We start from the raw sequence: 17244 nt of genomic DNA, 5'->3' as shown, positions 1-17244 counted from the left end.
ATGAGTGACAACAGAGAGTGTAACTTCCAAGAGCTGACAGTCAAGAGGCAGGCTCTGTGCGAGCATGGGTTTGTTCAGGAATGTTTTCAGCACCTTCGGGTGTGTCGTGGGCGGGGCTGAGGGACAGCATCACTAACTTTACGTTCCCAGCGAACGTCGAACCTCGGGCATTCACCGACGGCTGCTTGGCTGGACTGACTTCAGATTTCAGAGCTCAAGGATTGCAGACTGCAACCGTGGCTCTCCTGGCTCAACCCTGCAGCCCAGGCCAAGGCCCAGGTCAGGCCCAGCCGCCAAGAAGTCAGGCACATTGCTTAGACGGCGCGTCCAGGGGCACACGGATAAATCGAAACTACTGGGGATGCTCTTTCCGCTTCCCAAAGCCCCAGAAGCTGCACGCTTTGCTAGCGCCCAACCCCTGCGCCCCAGCCCAGGACACGCGCGCCCCCTCCAGCCCACCCCTTCCCAAGCCACACGCGCCCCTGGCCCTGCGTGCGCCAATCAGCCTCCACTCAGGCCAAGCGCGCTCTGGGTTCTCCGAGCCCCTGGAGCGCCCCCCGCCCCGACCGCGCTCGCTCCCGCCAGCCCCGACCCGAGCCACGCGCGCTGCTGTCTCGGCGCGTTCCCAGACCCTCTCCCCGGCCTCGCGCGCCCCCGCCTCCGCCCCCGCCCCGCGCGCCGCGCCCCGGTCCCCGCCCCGTCCGGCGTGCAGGGCTCTGGGTGTGGTCGCCGTCTTGTGTGGCGGAGCGTAGTAGCGGTTCGCGCCCCGCAGCCGAGCGCCCAGCAGTAGCGCGGTGGTGGCGGCCGGGCTCGAGGTGGGTGGCGAGCACAGGCGGCGGGCGGTGAGTCTCCGTATGGATGCGGGTGGCGGGTGGCGGGAGGCGGGAGGCGAGAGGCAGGCGGCGGGTCTCCGTCTGGACGCGGGTGGCGGGCGCTGGGCTCCGTGTGAATTCTGGCGGCGGGGCGCGGGGTTCTGTGGGGACGCGGGCTCTCCCGCGCTCCGGGAGGCCCGGGACGGCCCGAGGGTGCGGCCACCGGGGAGCCCAGAAAACGGTAGCTACAGAGCACGGAGCCCCCACCCCTCCAAGTTCTCCACCGACTGCTGGAGCCACGGGTTGTTGTTTCTGGACGGATACTATGTCCCCAAGGCTTGGTTATGGGTTTTTTTTTTTTCGGGGGGGGGGTGTGATAACGGATTTTGGATATTGAATTTTGCAAGTTTAGAACAGGAGAAAGCTTTTTTTCCCCCTCGTCTTCTCTCCGCATCTCTGTCTGCTTTTTCAAAGTTGAGAGACGGCTTCCAGTTGTGGGTAATTTTGTTTTCTCTACTCCTCTCCCATCATCCCCTCCACTCCCCACCCCGTAAAAAGATGAGAATATATCCTGCTGTGGACCCGTGTCCTACTAGGGAGTTGCCTTAAGACAGAAATGTAATTATTAGCCCCTTTCAATATCGCGAATTGAGACGGTGACCTTTTATATTTTTCAGCTCATCAGGATGTGATGGCTGACACATGCTCATATGAGAGGGAAGGAGGTTGTTTTTTACAGGGGTCGGACCAAACTCTATAATATTTGGTATCTGCCAGCGTTCATTGCTAGTTCTGAAAGTTTACTGTATATTTTCATATTTTGATTCAGAGCATTTATTTCAGTCTTCATTTTTACATTTGGGTTTGCTTGTGAATTTAAAACCGAAATAGAAACTTTAAAAACATTATTTGATAAATATTGCCAGACCTCTTGTGTCTACACGTTATTAGACCATGACGCTGATTCTGCGTGCTGTGGTTTGATTAACTACAAGCCTTAAGCCCATGAGCAATACACAGGAAGCAGTTTTGAGTTGCTGGTCTTTTATGAATAAACATATCAGCGTGTATTTTTAATCTTTAAAAATAGATCTTGGAACACTTTCAAAACTAAGAGTGGTAGCTAAGTATTGGGCATTTTTCTGTCATCACCAAATAATACTGTTGGAGATTGAGTGAATTCTCTGATCTCTTTCAGGTGTGTTATTTAAGTTTTGTGGCTTGGTTATTTCTTTCTTTGCCTTGTTGACTAATTTCATCTGACTTGTTAAAGGCATTGTTTACCAACTCACTGTCCTGCATCAGGGCCAGTGAGCTGTACTGTTCTGTCATGTCTCGGTTACTTCTTAAAAGAGACAATATATCTTCCACAGACAAGGAGATGTTGAATGGCTCACTGTGGCCTTGTAACTGTTAACTCAATTTGGATTCAGGACAAGACCCCTCTGTCCACAGAGTGCATGCTTTTCCTTCTAGAACACTCGCGGTTATTCCTAGGCTCTGGGAGTGACCCTCAGCCATCACTGATGTACACATAAAGTTTCCTAGGCATGTCAGAAACCTGTGCTGGTTTCTCTGGTGTGATTGGTACAGTTTACTGGTGTCAAGTTGAACAGTCACCCATCAGGCATTCTGTCCCTGGCACCCCTGGGGTCAGTGCCCCTTTTCCTGGGGCACAGTTATTCTATTGTCATTAAATAAGTAGTGGTGGCTTAACTATTCCTCCAAACTAATACCTCTATTTTAACACGGGCTCCAGAAACAATTCTCACTACTTTAGAAGGGTGGCAGCTGGAAAGCTATCCAGGTGGTGTGGCGCTCCCCTGGAATCCTAGCTCCAGGATGGTGTTGTTGAGAGGGGCTCTAACATGGGCTACAAGGAAGCCTCTGTCTCCCAACAACAACGTGCTTTATAATGTGGGAATTCTTTTCTATCCCTTATGTGTGAAGCCAGATGTTCTCACAGCTGCTTCCTGCACCACCATCTCTTTCCCTGAAGCTTCTACGTGTCTGTTTCTGTGGCTCCCTCATGTTGGTATATAAGTAGAGTGCTGTATCCACCCGGAAAACGTTTTTCTCAGTGTGGTGTTCTACCTCAGTTACTGCCCTATGTCTGTCTGTCTTTCTCTTTCTTTTCTCCTCCCTTTCTCTTTTTGTTTTGTTTTGAGACAGGGTTTCTCTGTGTAGCTTTGGCTATCCTAGAACTCCCTCTGTAGACCAAGCTGGTCTGGAAATCACAGAAATCTGTCTGCCTCTGCATGCTTTCAGAGTAGGGGCTTAAGGGCATGTGTCACCACGGCCTGACTTTTATTAAAGTCATTTTAAATTACTTATGTTTCTGGGTTCCAAGTGCCCGAAGAGGCAGAGGCTTCAGATCCCCGAAGGTAGAGTTATTGTGAGTCTTTGTGAGGCACTTGGATGCTGGGAACTGCATTTGCTTCCTCTGCAAGAACAGTATGCGCTCCTGCAGTGTGCTCTCGTAACAGCTGAAAATCTAAGCTCGCTAAGCTTTATGACCTTATTTTGATCTTCATTGATTCTTACTTGTCAACTGGACACATCTTGGTAGAGGAACCTGAAGAATTGTTTTCATCAGATTGGCCTTTGGGCATGTCTGTGGGACATTTTCTCCATCGGCAATTGATGCAGGAGGGCCAAGCCCATTGTGGGCACCATCCCTAGGCCAATGGGCCTGGGCCATGTGAGAAAGGTGGCTGAAAGTGGACCTGGGAGCAAGCCAGTGTTCCTCTGTTTCCCCTTTAGTTCCAGCTTGAGCTCCTGCCCTGCCTCCCTCCGTGAGGACTGTGACCTGGAAGTGTAAGCCAAATCAACCCTGTCCTCCTCAAGTTGGTGAGGGTCAATGTTTTAGCATAGGAACAGACAGCAAACTGGGATAGCCCATTAAAAAACAAAAAAGCAATAGCCCTTTCATTACATTTTTTTTATTGTGTGTGTGTGCGTGTGTGTGTGTGTGTGTGTGTGTGTGCAGGTGTGCATTTATGTGTGAGTGGAGCAAGCCTGTGGCTGTCACAGGACAGCTTGTAGGAGCCATTTCTCTCTTTTGGTCCTGGGCTTCGAACTTGGGTCTTCGGGCTTGTTGACAAGAGCCTTTCTCTGCTGAGTCATCTGCTAGCCCTGGGAAAGCTAACAACATAAATGCAAGACAGGTTGTACCAGTACCAGGGGCCCAACACCGTCTGACTTCCTTGGGTACCAGGCTCCTATGTTTGTACACCCACACACAGACATGAACACATGCATATAAACAAGCTGGGGGGGGGAGGGGCTTTAGGATATGCTTATTTTTGTCTTAACTCCACAATTGAGTACAAACATGGAATAACCTAACACCAGAAGGAAAAGAACCAGATAGGGTTTGAACACAAGACTAGCCATTTTTTTTTTTTTATCTCATTGTAAAATGAGCTGAGGAAGAAAGGTTGGATCTTTGCAGGCAGCTCTTACCTTGCATGATAGCAGTCCAGCAGTCTGAAGCCATCTCGTGGGTATTGTCACATTGAGAAGATGAGTGTGGGGTTGAATGAGAGTGGCTCCCAGAGGCTCATGAGTTTGAATGCTCACGTCCCAGCTGGTGGACTGTTTAGGAAGGGTTAGGAGGTGTCACCTGGTTGGAGGAGTTGTGTCACTGAGGGTGGGCTTTGAGGCCCAGGGACTCTTTTTGCTTCCTGCCTCCTCAGGATGTACAGTTCTCAGTCGATGCTCCAGCCCCACGCCTGTCTGCTTCCCACCATGATGGTCATGGACTAGCCCTCTGAAACTGTAAGCAAGCTTCCAGTTGAATGGTTTCTTTTATAAGAGTTGCTTTGGTCATGGTGTCTCTTCACAGCAGTAGAACAGTAACAAAGACAATGAGTCAATGTATTGGTATTTCAGGAGCTAGAGTTTTTACTCTTAAGAGACAAAAAAAAAAAAAAAAGAAAGAAAGAAAGAAAGAAAGAAGAGCTGGATGTGGAGTTCATTGATAGGATTGCCTAGCACCCCAACGCCCTGGCTTCTACCCGCTTTGCCTTATAACCAGGTGTGGCCGCATATGCCTGTAATCCCAGCACTTGATGGTGGAGCAGAGGGTCAGAAGTTCAATATCATCCGTGGCTGCATAGCAAGTTTTAGGATAGGGTGGGCTCTGTGAGGCCCTGTCAGGAAGGATGGGAGGTAAGAAGTGGGAGAGGAGCGATGAGAGGTAATGAACAGGTCGGGACAAATGGCATCGATATGAGCCTGTGATTAAAAGATGTGAACACACTGGCGTACATAAACATGTACATACTTGCACGTGTACATGCCGCGTATATACATACATTTCCCAGCTCTGGCTAGTGAGGATGATGCTGAAATGACATGAACGTGGCCAGTGCCTTATCTACACAACTGAGTCTAGAGCCAGCATAGGGAAAGCCCTAGGGGAGCCTCGAACTTTGTGCTGCAGAGCAAGGTCATGTTGAAAACAGTGCTGGGGAATTTCAGAAGGACATACCCTGCAAGTCTCTGAATGGCCCAGTCTGAAAGAACCCAGGCACCAAAATGAGTAATGAAGACCCAGAAAAGAAAAAGAGAAGGGGGGTAGGGGAGGGGGAAGGGCCTAAGAGGCCTACATGACCCAGAGCAGGCCTACCACTGCACCTGCCTCTTGCTGTCTGCCTCTCCGCCCCACCCCCCCTTCCTTATCATCACATTCTCTTCCTGTTGATCCAGCAAACAAGGTTAGTCACTTTAGAGCTTCCGGTTTTTTCCTGTTTCTTCTGCCTGAATCCAACTCAGAGCGTGATGCCTGTGACCAGCATCCTACCATCCCCAGCTACATCCCCAGTCCTGTCATTGTTTCTTTTGAGATCGAGTCTCAATGTGAGGTGCTCACGTGAGGTGCAGGCTGGCTTCCCGCTGGTAGCAGTTGTTCTGACTCGGTGCCAGAAGTGCATGGCATAGCCACGCCTGGCTTCTTTCCCTTTTGAAGACCCGCCTCATTTCCTGATTCCATTCAACTTCACTTAGATTGATTTATTTTACAGTAGCCTCCCTAATCACCTGGGATCTAACTTGGCCTGTTTTCCTGCATAGTTCTTGTCTGTAGTTAAAGTTGGGTAGAGAGCTGTCATGCTCTTGCTTTGAGTTCATTTCCTAAGCAGATAAGAGCAGAGACCCTGGCTTAGTTGCTTCTCCTGTTGCTGTGATAAGATACTCTAACAAAAGCAGCTTAAGAGGTAAAGGTTGTATTTGAGCTCACAGTGCAAGGTACAGTCCATTGTTAAGAGGAGAAGCCACAGCAGCAGGAGCTTGAGGCAGCTGCTTACCCTGTGCAGGCAGCAAAGAAGCAGAAAGCACTGGGTGTGAGCAAGCATGCAACCTTGCTTCCTCCGCTTTATAGTCCAGGATCCCAGTGAGGAAATGGTGCCGCCACAGCGAGTGGATCTTCCTAACTCAACTGGTGAAATCAGGATAATCCCCAGAGGCACACTCATCCTCAGGTGGTTCCGAAATGTCAGGTTAACCACACTAACCGTCGTAGCTCCGAGACAGTGAGAATCTTGGTGTTGATTATTGCACCCCCAGAACCTGGGACATCCTGGTTCGTGGTTGGCACAGATACTGGATGGATGGATATGGCTTGTGGAATGAGTGTAAGCACTCATGTTTTCCAGCTCTTGCATTTGAGGAATGCTCTCTGAGATGGACGGACGCTGTATAGAGACTCCTCCAGCACGGTTGAGTGAAGCTGCACAGCTTCTGTGGAAGCCAGTGGGTTTCCAGTGTGGCTTTGCATGGCTGCCTTTCTCCTGGCTGCCCTCTGGTAGAATAATACTGACAAGACGTGGGTGAGTGGATAGGTCACCAGAGAGACTAAAATGGGAAAACTCAGCACCAACTGGGTGATTCCCATTAAAAAAAAAAAAAAAATCACCAAACCAGGAACTCATCTGGTAGAGCGCTAGTCTAGTGTGTACAGAATCCTGGGTTTGATCCTCATAAAAAGAAGGTGTGGTGGCGCATGCCTATGATCTAGCAGAAGGTTATTAGAGGAGCCGGAGGACCAGAAGTTCAAAACCATCTTTGGTTATTCAGGAAGCTTGAGGCCAAGTGGGGCTACATAAGATCTTGCTTCAAATAAGTTATTTTGAAATTTTTAATTTTATGGGCCAGATGTGGTATCACACACTTTTAATCCCAGTACTCAGGAGGCAGATGGATTATATCAGCCCCAATAGGAATGGCAGAGACTTTCTAATAATTAAGAAATCTTGGGAGAGTCTCAGCTATTTCACCTCAGCAAACCTGAACCCCTAGTTCTGCCCTGTTGTGTGCCTTGCTAGTCAGCTCTCCTCAGCCCCGCACCTGTGTCGCCTCCATGTCTGGCTGTCGAATCTCCTGCCTCTGACTCTTTCCCAGAGTTTCCATCTCTGCCCGGATGTTCCACCTCTCCTGTCCTGCGTTGCTGTCTGTTGCTCAGCTCTTTATTAAGCCAGTCAGAAGGTGATGGTGATGTTTTCAAGCCCCCGAGACATGTGATGCTTCATACAGAGTGCACAAGAGATTATCCCAACAGAGGTGGGTGGATCTCTGTGAATGTGAGGCCATTCTGAGTTGCACAGTGAGACCCTGTCTCAAGAAGGAAAGAAAAAATTAAAATATAAAGGAAGAAAATCTTAATTTTTGGCAAGCCTCCTTGTTAGTCCTAATCTGATCAGAAAGATGGACAGAAAGTGATCAGTTAGGTTGTAGATAGATAGCCTAATATGAGGGAGGCAGCAGCGGGGGTGGCAGGATTCAGATTCCACTGAGGACATCCTCTAATCAGGACACACCTACATTCTCATGCTCACGTTCTGGGTCAGGGGTACTGGTTCCCTTTGGTACACTACTTATGAGCAAAAGATGCTTGGTAGGTTCCCAGCAAGTGTCCCCAGCACCACTTCCCAGTGCACATCATTGCCCAGTGCACACCAATTGCTCAGTGCACACCAATTGCCCAGTGCACACCATTGCCCAGTGCACACCAGTTGCCCAGAGCACACCATTGCCCAGTGCACACCATTTCCCAGTGTGCATTCTGGAGAGCTTTCCTGCCAGATGCTCACAGAACATTCCCTTTGTTCTGGTTTGAAGTAGTCCTCACATAAAATGAAAATTCCCCGAATTACTGGGAATTGAACCCAGGGGCTAGAACAAAGATCACAGTTTCAGCTATAGAAATCAACACAATTCTATTCTGTATTCATTCCTTACACAAGGAGATTGGTCCCTATGACCAGAAAGCAAGTGACTGAGTCTTAGGATGTGTGTGTGTGTGTGTGTGTGTGTGTGTGTGTGTGTGTATGTATGTATGTATGTATGTATGTATGTATATATTGATTACATTTATTTTTCTGTGTATGTATCTTTGCATGAAGGTGTGTGCATGCCATTGTGGAGATCAGGGGACAACTTTTAGGCTCCTTCAGCTCTGTGGGTCCCAGGGATCAAACTCAGACTTGGCAGCAACTGCCCATACTCTCTGAGCCATCTTTTCAGGCCCTGAATTATATACGCATGTACACGTGTATACACACACACACACACACACACACACACACACACACACACCAGGCTGGCCTTGAACTCACAGAGATCTGCCTATGTCTCTTGAGTGCTGGAATTAAGAGGCCTACACCACCATGTCATATCACACTTTTTTTTCCCCAGAGACAGGGTTTCTCTGTGTAGCCCTGGCTGTCCTGGAACTCACTCTGTAGACCAGGCTGTCCTGGAACTCACTCTGTAGACCAGGCTGTCCTGGAACTCAGAAATCCACCTGCCTCTGCCTCCCAAGTGCCGGGATTAAAGGTGTGGGCCACCACTGCCCAGCCAGGTTATACTTTTAAGTGGCAATTTAGTAACGAATGGCCAGACTTGGGGCTTGCCTCTTCCTGTTTTTATAAAGATGATTTATTTGTATTAATTCCCGAGCCATTGCCCCAGGCCCTTCCCCTAAGTTTTATGACTTTCTCACAAAAACACTCTGTCTAGGACTTGGTGGGAATATTGGATTCCCACTGTTTGGGTATGAACTCAGGACCCAATCCTGCATCTGAAGCTGGATGAAGCTTTGTTCTCTCAACTGGAATGTATAACAGAATTAATCAGAGTAGTTAAGGTTTAGAGCAGCCTGTTTTTATTCTACAATTCTATGAGGTAAATAAAACATGTTAAAGCCAGGCATGGTAGTACATGTTTGTAAACTCAGCACTCATGAGGCTTAAGGCTAACCTGGGCTACATAGCAAGTCCTATCTTTAAGTAAATGGAACATGCTAGACAGTTATTTCAGGAAGCTGAGCATTGTCAGCAGAGGGCGCCAGTGTGCACTGCCCAGCCTGGTGCTGCTCTGGGCGCTGCCCACTGTGTATTCGATTACATTCTACTGCAGGAATTTTCATTTTCTACCTGTGTGGGCCGCTGTCCCACGTCCACCTGGGGTATTTTGAGGCCATGTTGGCATCTGTAATCTTGATGCCGGGGAGGCAACAGGGATTGCCTATTCAGTAGGCAGCTAGTTTCTCTACTGAATAGGCAAGCCCCACATCCAGGGAGAGACTGTGCCTCAAAATACAAGGTGGAGAGTGACTGAGGCAAACATCGGATGGCAACCTGGAGCCTGCACACACGGGTGTACATGAGCCTACTGCACACATATACATACATGAGGACATCGACACATTCATACCACACACACAGTAACCAGCCAGCATCTTTCATGCTTCATGCGAGCTTTGCATCTGTGTGGATTCTCAGTAGCCAAGAACTTACAGATGGACGGATGGGTGGACTCTTCGCTCACACAGCCATGGCATTATACAGGCTGCATAGTGCGTCTCTTTGAAGAACATTCTGTGGATGTTTCAAGTCGTGTTGTGAGGAAGATTTTTGAATTACACAGCTGCACTGCTTCTGTTTTATCAGTTAATCTGTGTGGATGCAGCGGCTCATTGGCACCCTCTGGTATTTGTTACTGGCACAGCCCAGCTTTTAAGGTACCCGATAGGAGGTTTTGCGGTGCTCTCAGTGTGTGAGACTTGTTTAAAACATATTGGCTGAATCAGATGCTTCAGTGCTAAAGCACTTAGCTTGTACCAATGGGAAGAACACCATGCTTATCAATTACTTTTCCAAAAAATATTAATTTTAGTTGTGTTACTGACTTCAGTACCATGTCTACACTTAATTGTGATACACAGCTCCAATTTGATCTGGAGCAATATCGCCATTTGGGAAAGTTTTTGGAGATTACACTGTGTGTTTCTGGTGCTTTTTAAAAGGTATGTATGAGAGCTGGAGAGAGAGCCCAGAGTTTAAAATGCTTGCTACCTAAGCATGAAGTCAAATCTCCTGAACCCACATAAATTGGATGGGCAAGGCAGCCTCAGGAGGGATGGTCAGTGGATCCTCAGAAAAGCCTGGCTGCCAAGACCAGTGAGATCAGTGAACTCTAGGTTTGATTGAGAGACCCTGCCTCAATGAATCAGGTTGAAGAGCAGATAAGTATAATTCCCACACACTTGAAAACATGCATATACATATGTTCCACATGAAAAGAAGAAAAATGGAGAAAGTATCAGTACCTTTAATGCATTGTGAGTGTAGGTTTGTTTTCATATGTGTGTAAGTACAAAATGTGTGTGTGTGTGTGTGTGTTTAGAGGACAGCTACAGAGGGCTTTGTGCAGCCTTGCTGGTGGCAGCCCATGTGGACCCCACACATTTTGGCTGGCTTAACCTGCTGTCTGTAGCTTTCCCTAAGTACTGGACATTGCCCAAATCTTTACCTTCCAGTGTCTCTATTGCAGCATCAGCCTTGCTCCTTCATCCCCAACACACATCACTCTGCTAGGGGCTACATGATGGGACTGACCTCACGGCATGCTGTATGGCCACCAGGCTTTCCTTTGCAGTTGTCACGGCAGCCACCATGACCCATAATTCCTAAGTTCTGCATATCTGCAAAATCAACTTCATCCAGACAATGCCAAGGTCAAGAGTGTGAGATGTACCTGGGATCACTTGAGTCCAAGCAGTAGCATGCGTATGTGCGTTTGTGCACTTGTGTGCTTCTATCTGTCTGTCTGTCTGTCTGACTGTCTCTCTCTCTCTCTCCCTCCCTCCCTCCTTCCCTTCCTTCCTCCCTCCCTCCCTCCCTCCCTCCCTCCTTTCTTCCTTCCCTCCTTTCCTTCCTCCCTCCTTCCCTCCCTCCCTCTTTCCCTCTCTCCCTCTCTCCCTCTCCCTCTCCCTCTCTTTCTCTGTTTCCATCTCTGAGGGGGAGAGAGTTGGGCATGATGAGCCACTTGATGGTAAGGATCCAGTTAGTAAATTGAAAAGATGAGTTATTGATAGGAAGTGGAGAACTATTTGAGAGGGTAACATCTGGCTCTACTCCATGAACTGTGGTAAATCATTCTGATTTAGCATCATCAACAAGTATTCTTGCCAATAAGGCTATTAAAGTTGATTATACTATAGCCTACAGATTGTATTTCTAAAATACAGGAAGTGTAGAGGGTTAAAAAATAAGTTAAACAAACACTGTAAGAAATTAGCTAGGGCATGGCATGTAAGAAAACAGCTCCTCTCCCCGACTCAGTAATATTTTTGTCTCCTGCCACTGTGACTTCTTTTCTTCTTTTGCTCTTTAGAGTAAATTTTCTTCATTTCTTAAAGTATTTCAAGTTAGCTTATTTACTGGAGACCAGTGTCTTAGGCATTGACGCTGTAGTGAAAAATAAAGCAAGGGTCCTGCCTCAGGTCAGTGCATTTTATTGGGTGAAACAGACCACAAATAAGTAAATACATACTAAGTAGTGTTGGAAACAAGGCAAGGCAAAGGGCCCCAGTAGTGAGAGCAGTGGGTGCATGTGGGTGCCAGAGGGTCGGTAACATTTGAGCAGGCAGGGGTGGGGAGAGCCTGCAGTGAAAACATTAGGGCCAGGAGCATTCCAGAGACAGAGGAAAGCAATGGGAAGACACCAAGACTGGAGCTCCCTGGGTGTCTTCAAGGAGCAGCAAGAGCTCTTCAAGAGCTGGGGGAAGGAGGGGTGTGGGTGTGTGTGTGTGGTAGGTGTGAGTAAGAGAGAACAAGATGGAGACACTGCTGCTTGACCTCTGTAGGTCCTGGGAGAGTGGATAGGATGGCTAACGGAACAGATGGGAAAGTCTGAGAGAAATGGAAATGAATAATTTCCAGGGTGGTAGCGGTGTTTTTCTTTTCTTTTCTTTCTTTCTTTCTTTCTTTTCTTTTTTTTTTTTTTTTTTTTTTTTTTTTTTTTGCTCAGTTACAGCAATAGAATGACCATTTACTGAAATAACAGGAGAGTTAGGGTGTGGTGGAGATCAGCTTTGGAATATCATGTTTGAGTTGCCTGTAAAGCCATCCAAGCTAGGTGTGGGTGGTCCATATCTCTTGTCTTACTTACTTTTGTCTTGTGAAAAGACACCATGACCAAGGCAGTTTATAAAAGAAAACATTTCATTGGGGACTTACAGTTCAGAAGGTGATTCTGTGACCATCGTGGTGGGAAGCACAGTGGAAGGCAGGCAGTGCTGGAGCAGTTGCTCAGAGCTTATATGCTGAGCCTCATCTTTGAGGCAGAGAACACAGACTGATCCTGTCATGGGCTTTTGAGACCTCAAAGCCCACTCCCAGTGACACACCTCCTCAACAAGGCCACGCCTCCTCCAACAAGGCCACGCCTCCTCCAACAAGGCCACGCCTCCTAATCCTTCCCAAACAGTTCCACCAGCTGGGGATCGAGCATTCAAAAAAGAGCCCATCTCAACTCACAGGCTGTTCTCATCCCTAGCATCATCCTTGATATCCTCTCACTTGGGAGGTGGAAGCAGAGGAGCCAGTCAAACAAGCTCAGACTGGGTACGGTATCTGCCTTCATCTCAGTACTTGGGGGGCAAAGTCAGGTTGGTCTCTGAGTAAGTAAGACAAGATCTACATAGTGAGACCATATTTCAAAACAAACAAAAAACTCACAAGCCGGCCTCTCCCTGGACCTGTCTGTTACCAGTTCTCTATGGTTTGGTCTTAAATCTCAATCTCCATCTCAAGATCTCTCCCTCATCTTGTGGCCCTTGCTGACCTGAAATGAGCGACAGACTAGGTCTCTGTATATAGTGGGTTTCAGCACCAGATGGATAAATTGAGAACATGACTGCTTCAAGGTATGGTTGAGGAGGAAGTTTGTTTTTTTTTTAATCATAGATTTGAGGGAGACTCTAGCCAGAGGCATCTAGAAGAGTCCAGGGCAGGGAAAGAACGTAGCAGATTAAACATGGGCAGCAGACTGCACTGGGGGTGGGGGTGGGGAGGTGGGGGTGGGGGCAAGAGGAAAAGAGAAGAGAAAGCAAAGAGGAGAAGGCCAAGAGAGAGAGGGCCCAAAGGGATCAGGACAGCTCATGGCCAAAATGGTAGGGTTGTATAGGAATGAGAAGCTGTGAGAAGGGAACCGGTGAGCTGGAGGAGTTTGGGGGAAGGGGGCGGGGTGTGAGAAGAGCTGAGAGGAGCAGTAGGTACCTATGAGCCCGAGGCTGGCCAGCTTGTGCTTTGCTGTGCTAATAGGCAGTACAGTTAGCCATTTGTCCCTAGAACCTGACACTCTGTAACACAGGGTTTTCCTAGAATAGGAAGTGGTAGTAAGTCTAGGGCACTGTGTGTGCATCTGAGGATGTTGGGAAGAGAACGTGGGAAGGGGGTGTGGTGCTGGCGAACAATTTTATCCCCAGCACTCGGGGAGGTAGGGTCAGGTGGATCTCTGAGTTCAAGGCCAGCCTGGTCTACATGAGTTACAGGTCTACCAGGGTTACACAGAGAAACCTCGTCTCAAAGGGAAAGGGGAAAAAGAAAATACAAGATGGAAAATGATGAAGGAAACAAAAGAGGGATGTCTACCTAAGCCGTTTGGAGACAAAGGCCACTGCCTACCTGGCTGTTCTGGGAACTGATGCTGGGGCTCTTAGGGGCGCTGGCTCCATGCCACTGGTGTGTGTGGGATACCACAAAAATTCTTGAGTAATCCTTCATGGGCATGTGTGTGTGCAGGCACCTCTGCCGTGGAAGATTTGACTCCATGTTGGTATTGACAACTTTGATGTTAGACTCCTGCATAAAGTCGCCCTATAAAATGACCTAGATGTTTATCCGTTATGCAGTTTTAGGTTCTGGCAACGTTGGTTGTTTCCTTTACACTTGGGAAGACTAAAAAGTTAGGTGTCAGCGCTTTACTGTAGATTAAAATACAAATGAAGGCCGGGCGGTGGTGGCGCACGCCTTTAATCCCAGCACTTGGGAGGCAGAGGCAGGCAGATTTCTGAGTTCGAGGCCAGCCTGGTCTACAGAGTGAGTCAGGACAGCCAGGGCTACACAGAAAAACCCTGTCTCGAAAAACAAAACAAAACAAAACAATACAAATGAAGATTGACCCTTCCCTCCTCCCTCAGCTCTTTGCTTGAGACTCCTGAGCGAAACTGCCACGCAGGATGAGTGAGCTGGAGCAGCTGAGGCAGGAGGCCGAGCAGCTTCGGAATCAGATCCAGGTAGGAAATGTGCCAACTTCTCTGCTTAGTTTGGTTTCAGCAATGTATGGACACCGTTCATTAGTTTATCAGTCACTGAATAATAAACTATTCGTGAGGCTAGAAGTGGTCAGCCTGAGCTAGCTGTGAGACAGGAGGATCTGGAGTCCAAGGTTATTCTCTGGTAGCTAGCACACTGAAAAGCCAGTCTGAGGGAGGTAAGACACTGCCTCGAGGAAACAGTATGGGAATGGTTAAGTTGGTTTTATCACGCTTCTGTCGATTGCTCCCCAAATCATTCCCATCAGCCACCCTCTTGCTGGCCAGGTGCTTGCAGCCACATTTGCTGGCACAAATGGGTGGTGTACCTAAGTAGCCAGCCGTCGAGATGACTCAGAGGATAAAGGTGCTTGCTGCCAAGCCTGGTGACCTGGGTTCCATCCCTGGGACCCACACAGTAGAAGGAGAGAGCAGACTCCTGAAAATGACAGTTTTCAGGACACATATATGTGGTGGCGAGCATGCCCCCCCCACACACAAAGTAAAACCTAAAAAAACTGATAGAAAGTAGACTGTCTAACGTAGCTGAGAGACAAGTGTAATAATGACCCCTCCTCTAGGAAGGATCAGTGTGTGAGAACAAGAAAGGCCACTGGGGGTATAGTACCAAAACATCTGCCCAGATGAAATTATGATGAAACCCATTGCTGTTGTACGCCAATGGAAAACATTTAAAAATTCTCTTCATATACAGAGAATTGTAGATGTTTGCTAGGATACATGAGGCAGGTGTTACAACAGTATTAGCTTGTACAACAATGACAATAAAAGACAGATGTGATATGTTTCCGTCAGTTGAAACGCACAGCCAAGAAGGAACAGATGAACGGAGAACCACTTAGAATGCGCAGGATGCTGGCCGTGGTGACACAGGCCTGTGGTTGCAATGTTCTGCTGAGGCTCAGGCAGGAGAATCTTGAGTTCAAGGCCAGCCTGATCCAGTTACTGGCTTGTAGACTTGCCTGGTCTACCTCAAAAACAAAGAAAAATACGATACTTAGATTTCTGGATCATTCTAGATAGGGAAGGGCTGCTGAGTGCTTGTGGGCAAGTGGCTATGGGAGGGGCCTGTAAATGAGTCACAAGAAGGTAAGAGTCTTAAGAGGCAGCAGTGGGGTGGAACTGGCTTTCAGGAACTGGGGAATAAAACCAGAAATGAAAGTACAAGAATAAAAACCTCAGCAGCAGGTGGAGGAAGAACTCGGGGCTGTGAATAACCCAGCAGCTACCTGCCTCTTCACAGAGAAAAGTAAAAGTGAAAACTATTTACAAGTATCAGTTCAGAGTTTCACTGCTCTGAGGAGACACCCACCATGACCAAGAAAATGTTTATAATAAAAGCAAACATTTAATTGGGGCTGGCTTACGGTTTTAGAGGTTCAGTCCATTGTCATGGCAGGAAACATGGCAGCTTCCAGGCAGACGTGGTGCTGGAGAAGCAGCCAGGATTTCTACATCTTGATCCAAAAGAGGCCAGGAGACTGACCTCCACAGACAGCCAGCATGCTGCTCTCTTCCACACAGCTGGAGCTCAAGCCTGCACCCACAGGGATGCATTTCCTCCAACAAGGTCACTCCCTGTCGGCCAAGCCTTCAAACACATGAGGAGGGCCAAACCTATTCAAACCATCACACAAGGAAACTCACTGATAACCTGGAATATGGTTGGGGGACTTTGCCAGTATTGATAATTGGCTATTTCAAGACCAGCAGTTCTCAAGCTGTGGGTCGCAGTCCCTTTGGGGGTTGAACGACCCTTTCAGAGGGGTTGCCTGAGACCACCAGAAAACACAGATATTTACGATTCATAACAGTAGCAAAGTTGCAGTTGTGAAGTAGCAATGAGAATAATTTTATGGCTGGTGGTCCCTTCAACATGAGGGACTGTATTAAAGGGCCACATCAGTAGGGAGGTTGAGGACCACTGCTCGGGACATTGTGAAAGCAGAGAATAGTCTGTAGAGAGATGCTGTGGGAAGGAAGGAGATGGAAAAAAACAGGGAGGGATGAAGAACAGCCAACAGAAGCGTTTCCCCAGGGACTGAAATCGTGCTGCCTTTAACAGAGAAGGTTATGTTCCTGTACCCTGGGGTGTGGCTTAGTAGCGGAGCCAGTATTCACCATGTACAAGGCTCCGAGCTCCATCCCAGCACTAATAATAATAATGATAATAATGATGATGATGTCTGGACCTGTACACCTAAAGTGTTTTTAATGGTAACAGTCACAGATGCTTAAACACAGTTGCAGTTTTAGCTCTCTGAGGCTGGAGACATGGTTCAGAAGTTAGGAGCACTGGTTGCTCTTCCAGAAGACCGGGGCTCAGTTCCTGGCACTCATACAGATGATAGCTCACAACCATCAACCATCTTCAACTCCAGGGTATCAGTGACTTCTTTTCCTCTGAGGGCACCAGGCATGCACATAGTATACAGTCACATTTAGACAGAATACTTAAATACATAAAACAAGTAAAATTTGAAACAAATTTAAGATGTAAAGTTCTTGGAAGTAAACCTGGTACATCTCCACGACCTCAGATTAGTAAACAGTTGTCATGACCCACACTGCCTGGGGATTGACGTAACTGGGTGGCAAAAATGTAAAAATGACAGGCATACTCAGAGAAAAGGCTGGAATCGGGTGGGCTGTGTGCAGGCACGCCAGCAGCAGCCTGGAAACTGAGCTACTTAAGTATCCAGCACCAAGGTGGGTGGCTTAGCTCAGTAGGAGGCCTCTGTAGGGGAGTCATCTCCAGCTGCAGACATCCAGGAGGAGGAAAGTGTGGTTGATAGTTTCCCCACACACTGG

The 17244-nt window shown here is 48.0% G+C and overlaps 1 protein-coding gene across 3 annotated transcripts in view; it reads left to right on the top strand.

The window, feature by feature from the left end:
- Window positions 1-260: 260 nt before the first annotated feature.
- Window positions 261-17244, top strand: part of Gnb4 (G protein subunit beta 4) — a 35414-nt gene continuing 18430 nt past the window's right edge. The window contains exons 1-2 of one of the 3 annotated variants that reach the window (XM_076932255.1): window positions 261-279; window positions 14299-14394. In XM_076932255.1, coding sequence (XP_076788370.1) covers window positions 14338-14394 — 57 coding nt within the window. In that variant the 5' untranslated portion in view covers window positions 261-279; window positions 14299-14337. Of the gene's footprint in view, window positions 280-683; window positions 843-14298; window positions 14395-17244 lie in introns of those variants that run through there. The other 2 variants (XM_034499429.2, XM_076932253.1) reach the window with 2 other exon arrangements.

Source organism: Arvicanthis niloticus, chromosome 4, assembly GCF_011762505.2.
Source record: "Arvicanthis niloticus isolate mArvNil1 chromosome 4, mArvNil1.pat.X, whole genome shotgun sequence".
NCBI lineage: Eukaryota > Metazoa > Chordata > Mammalia > Rodentia > Muridae > Arvicanthis > Arvicanthis niloticus.
This window is presented reverse-complemented; position numbering and strand designations above follow the sequence as displayed.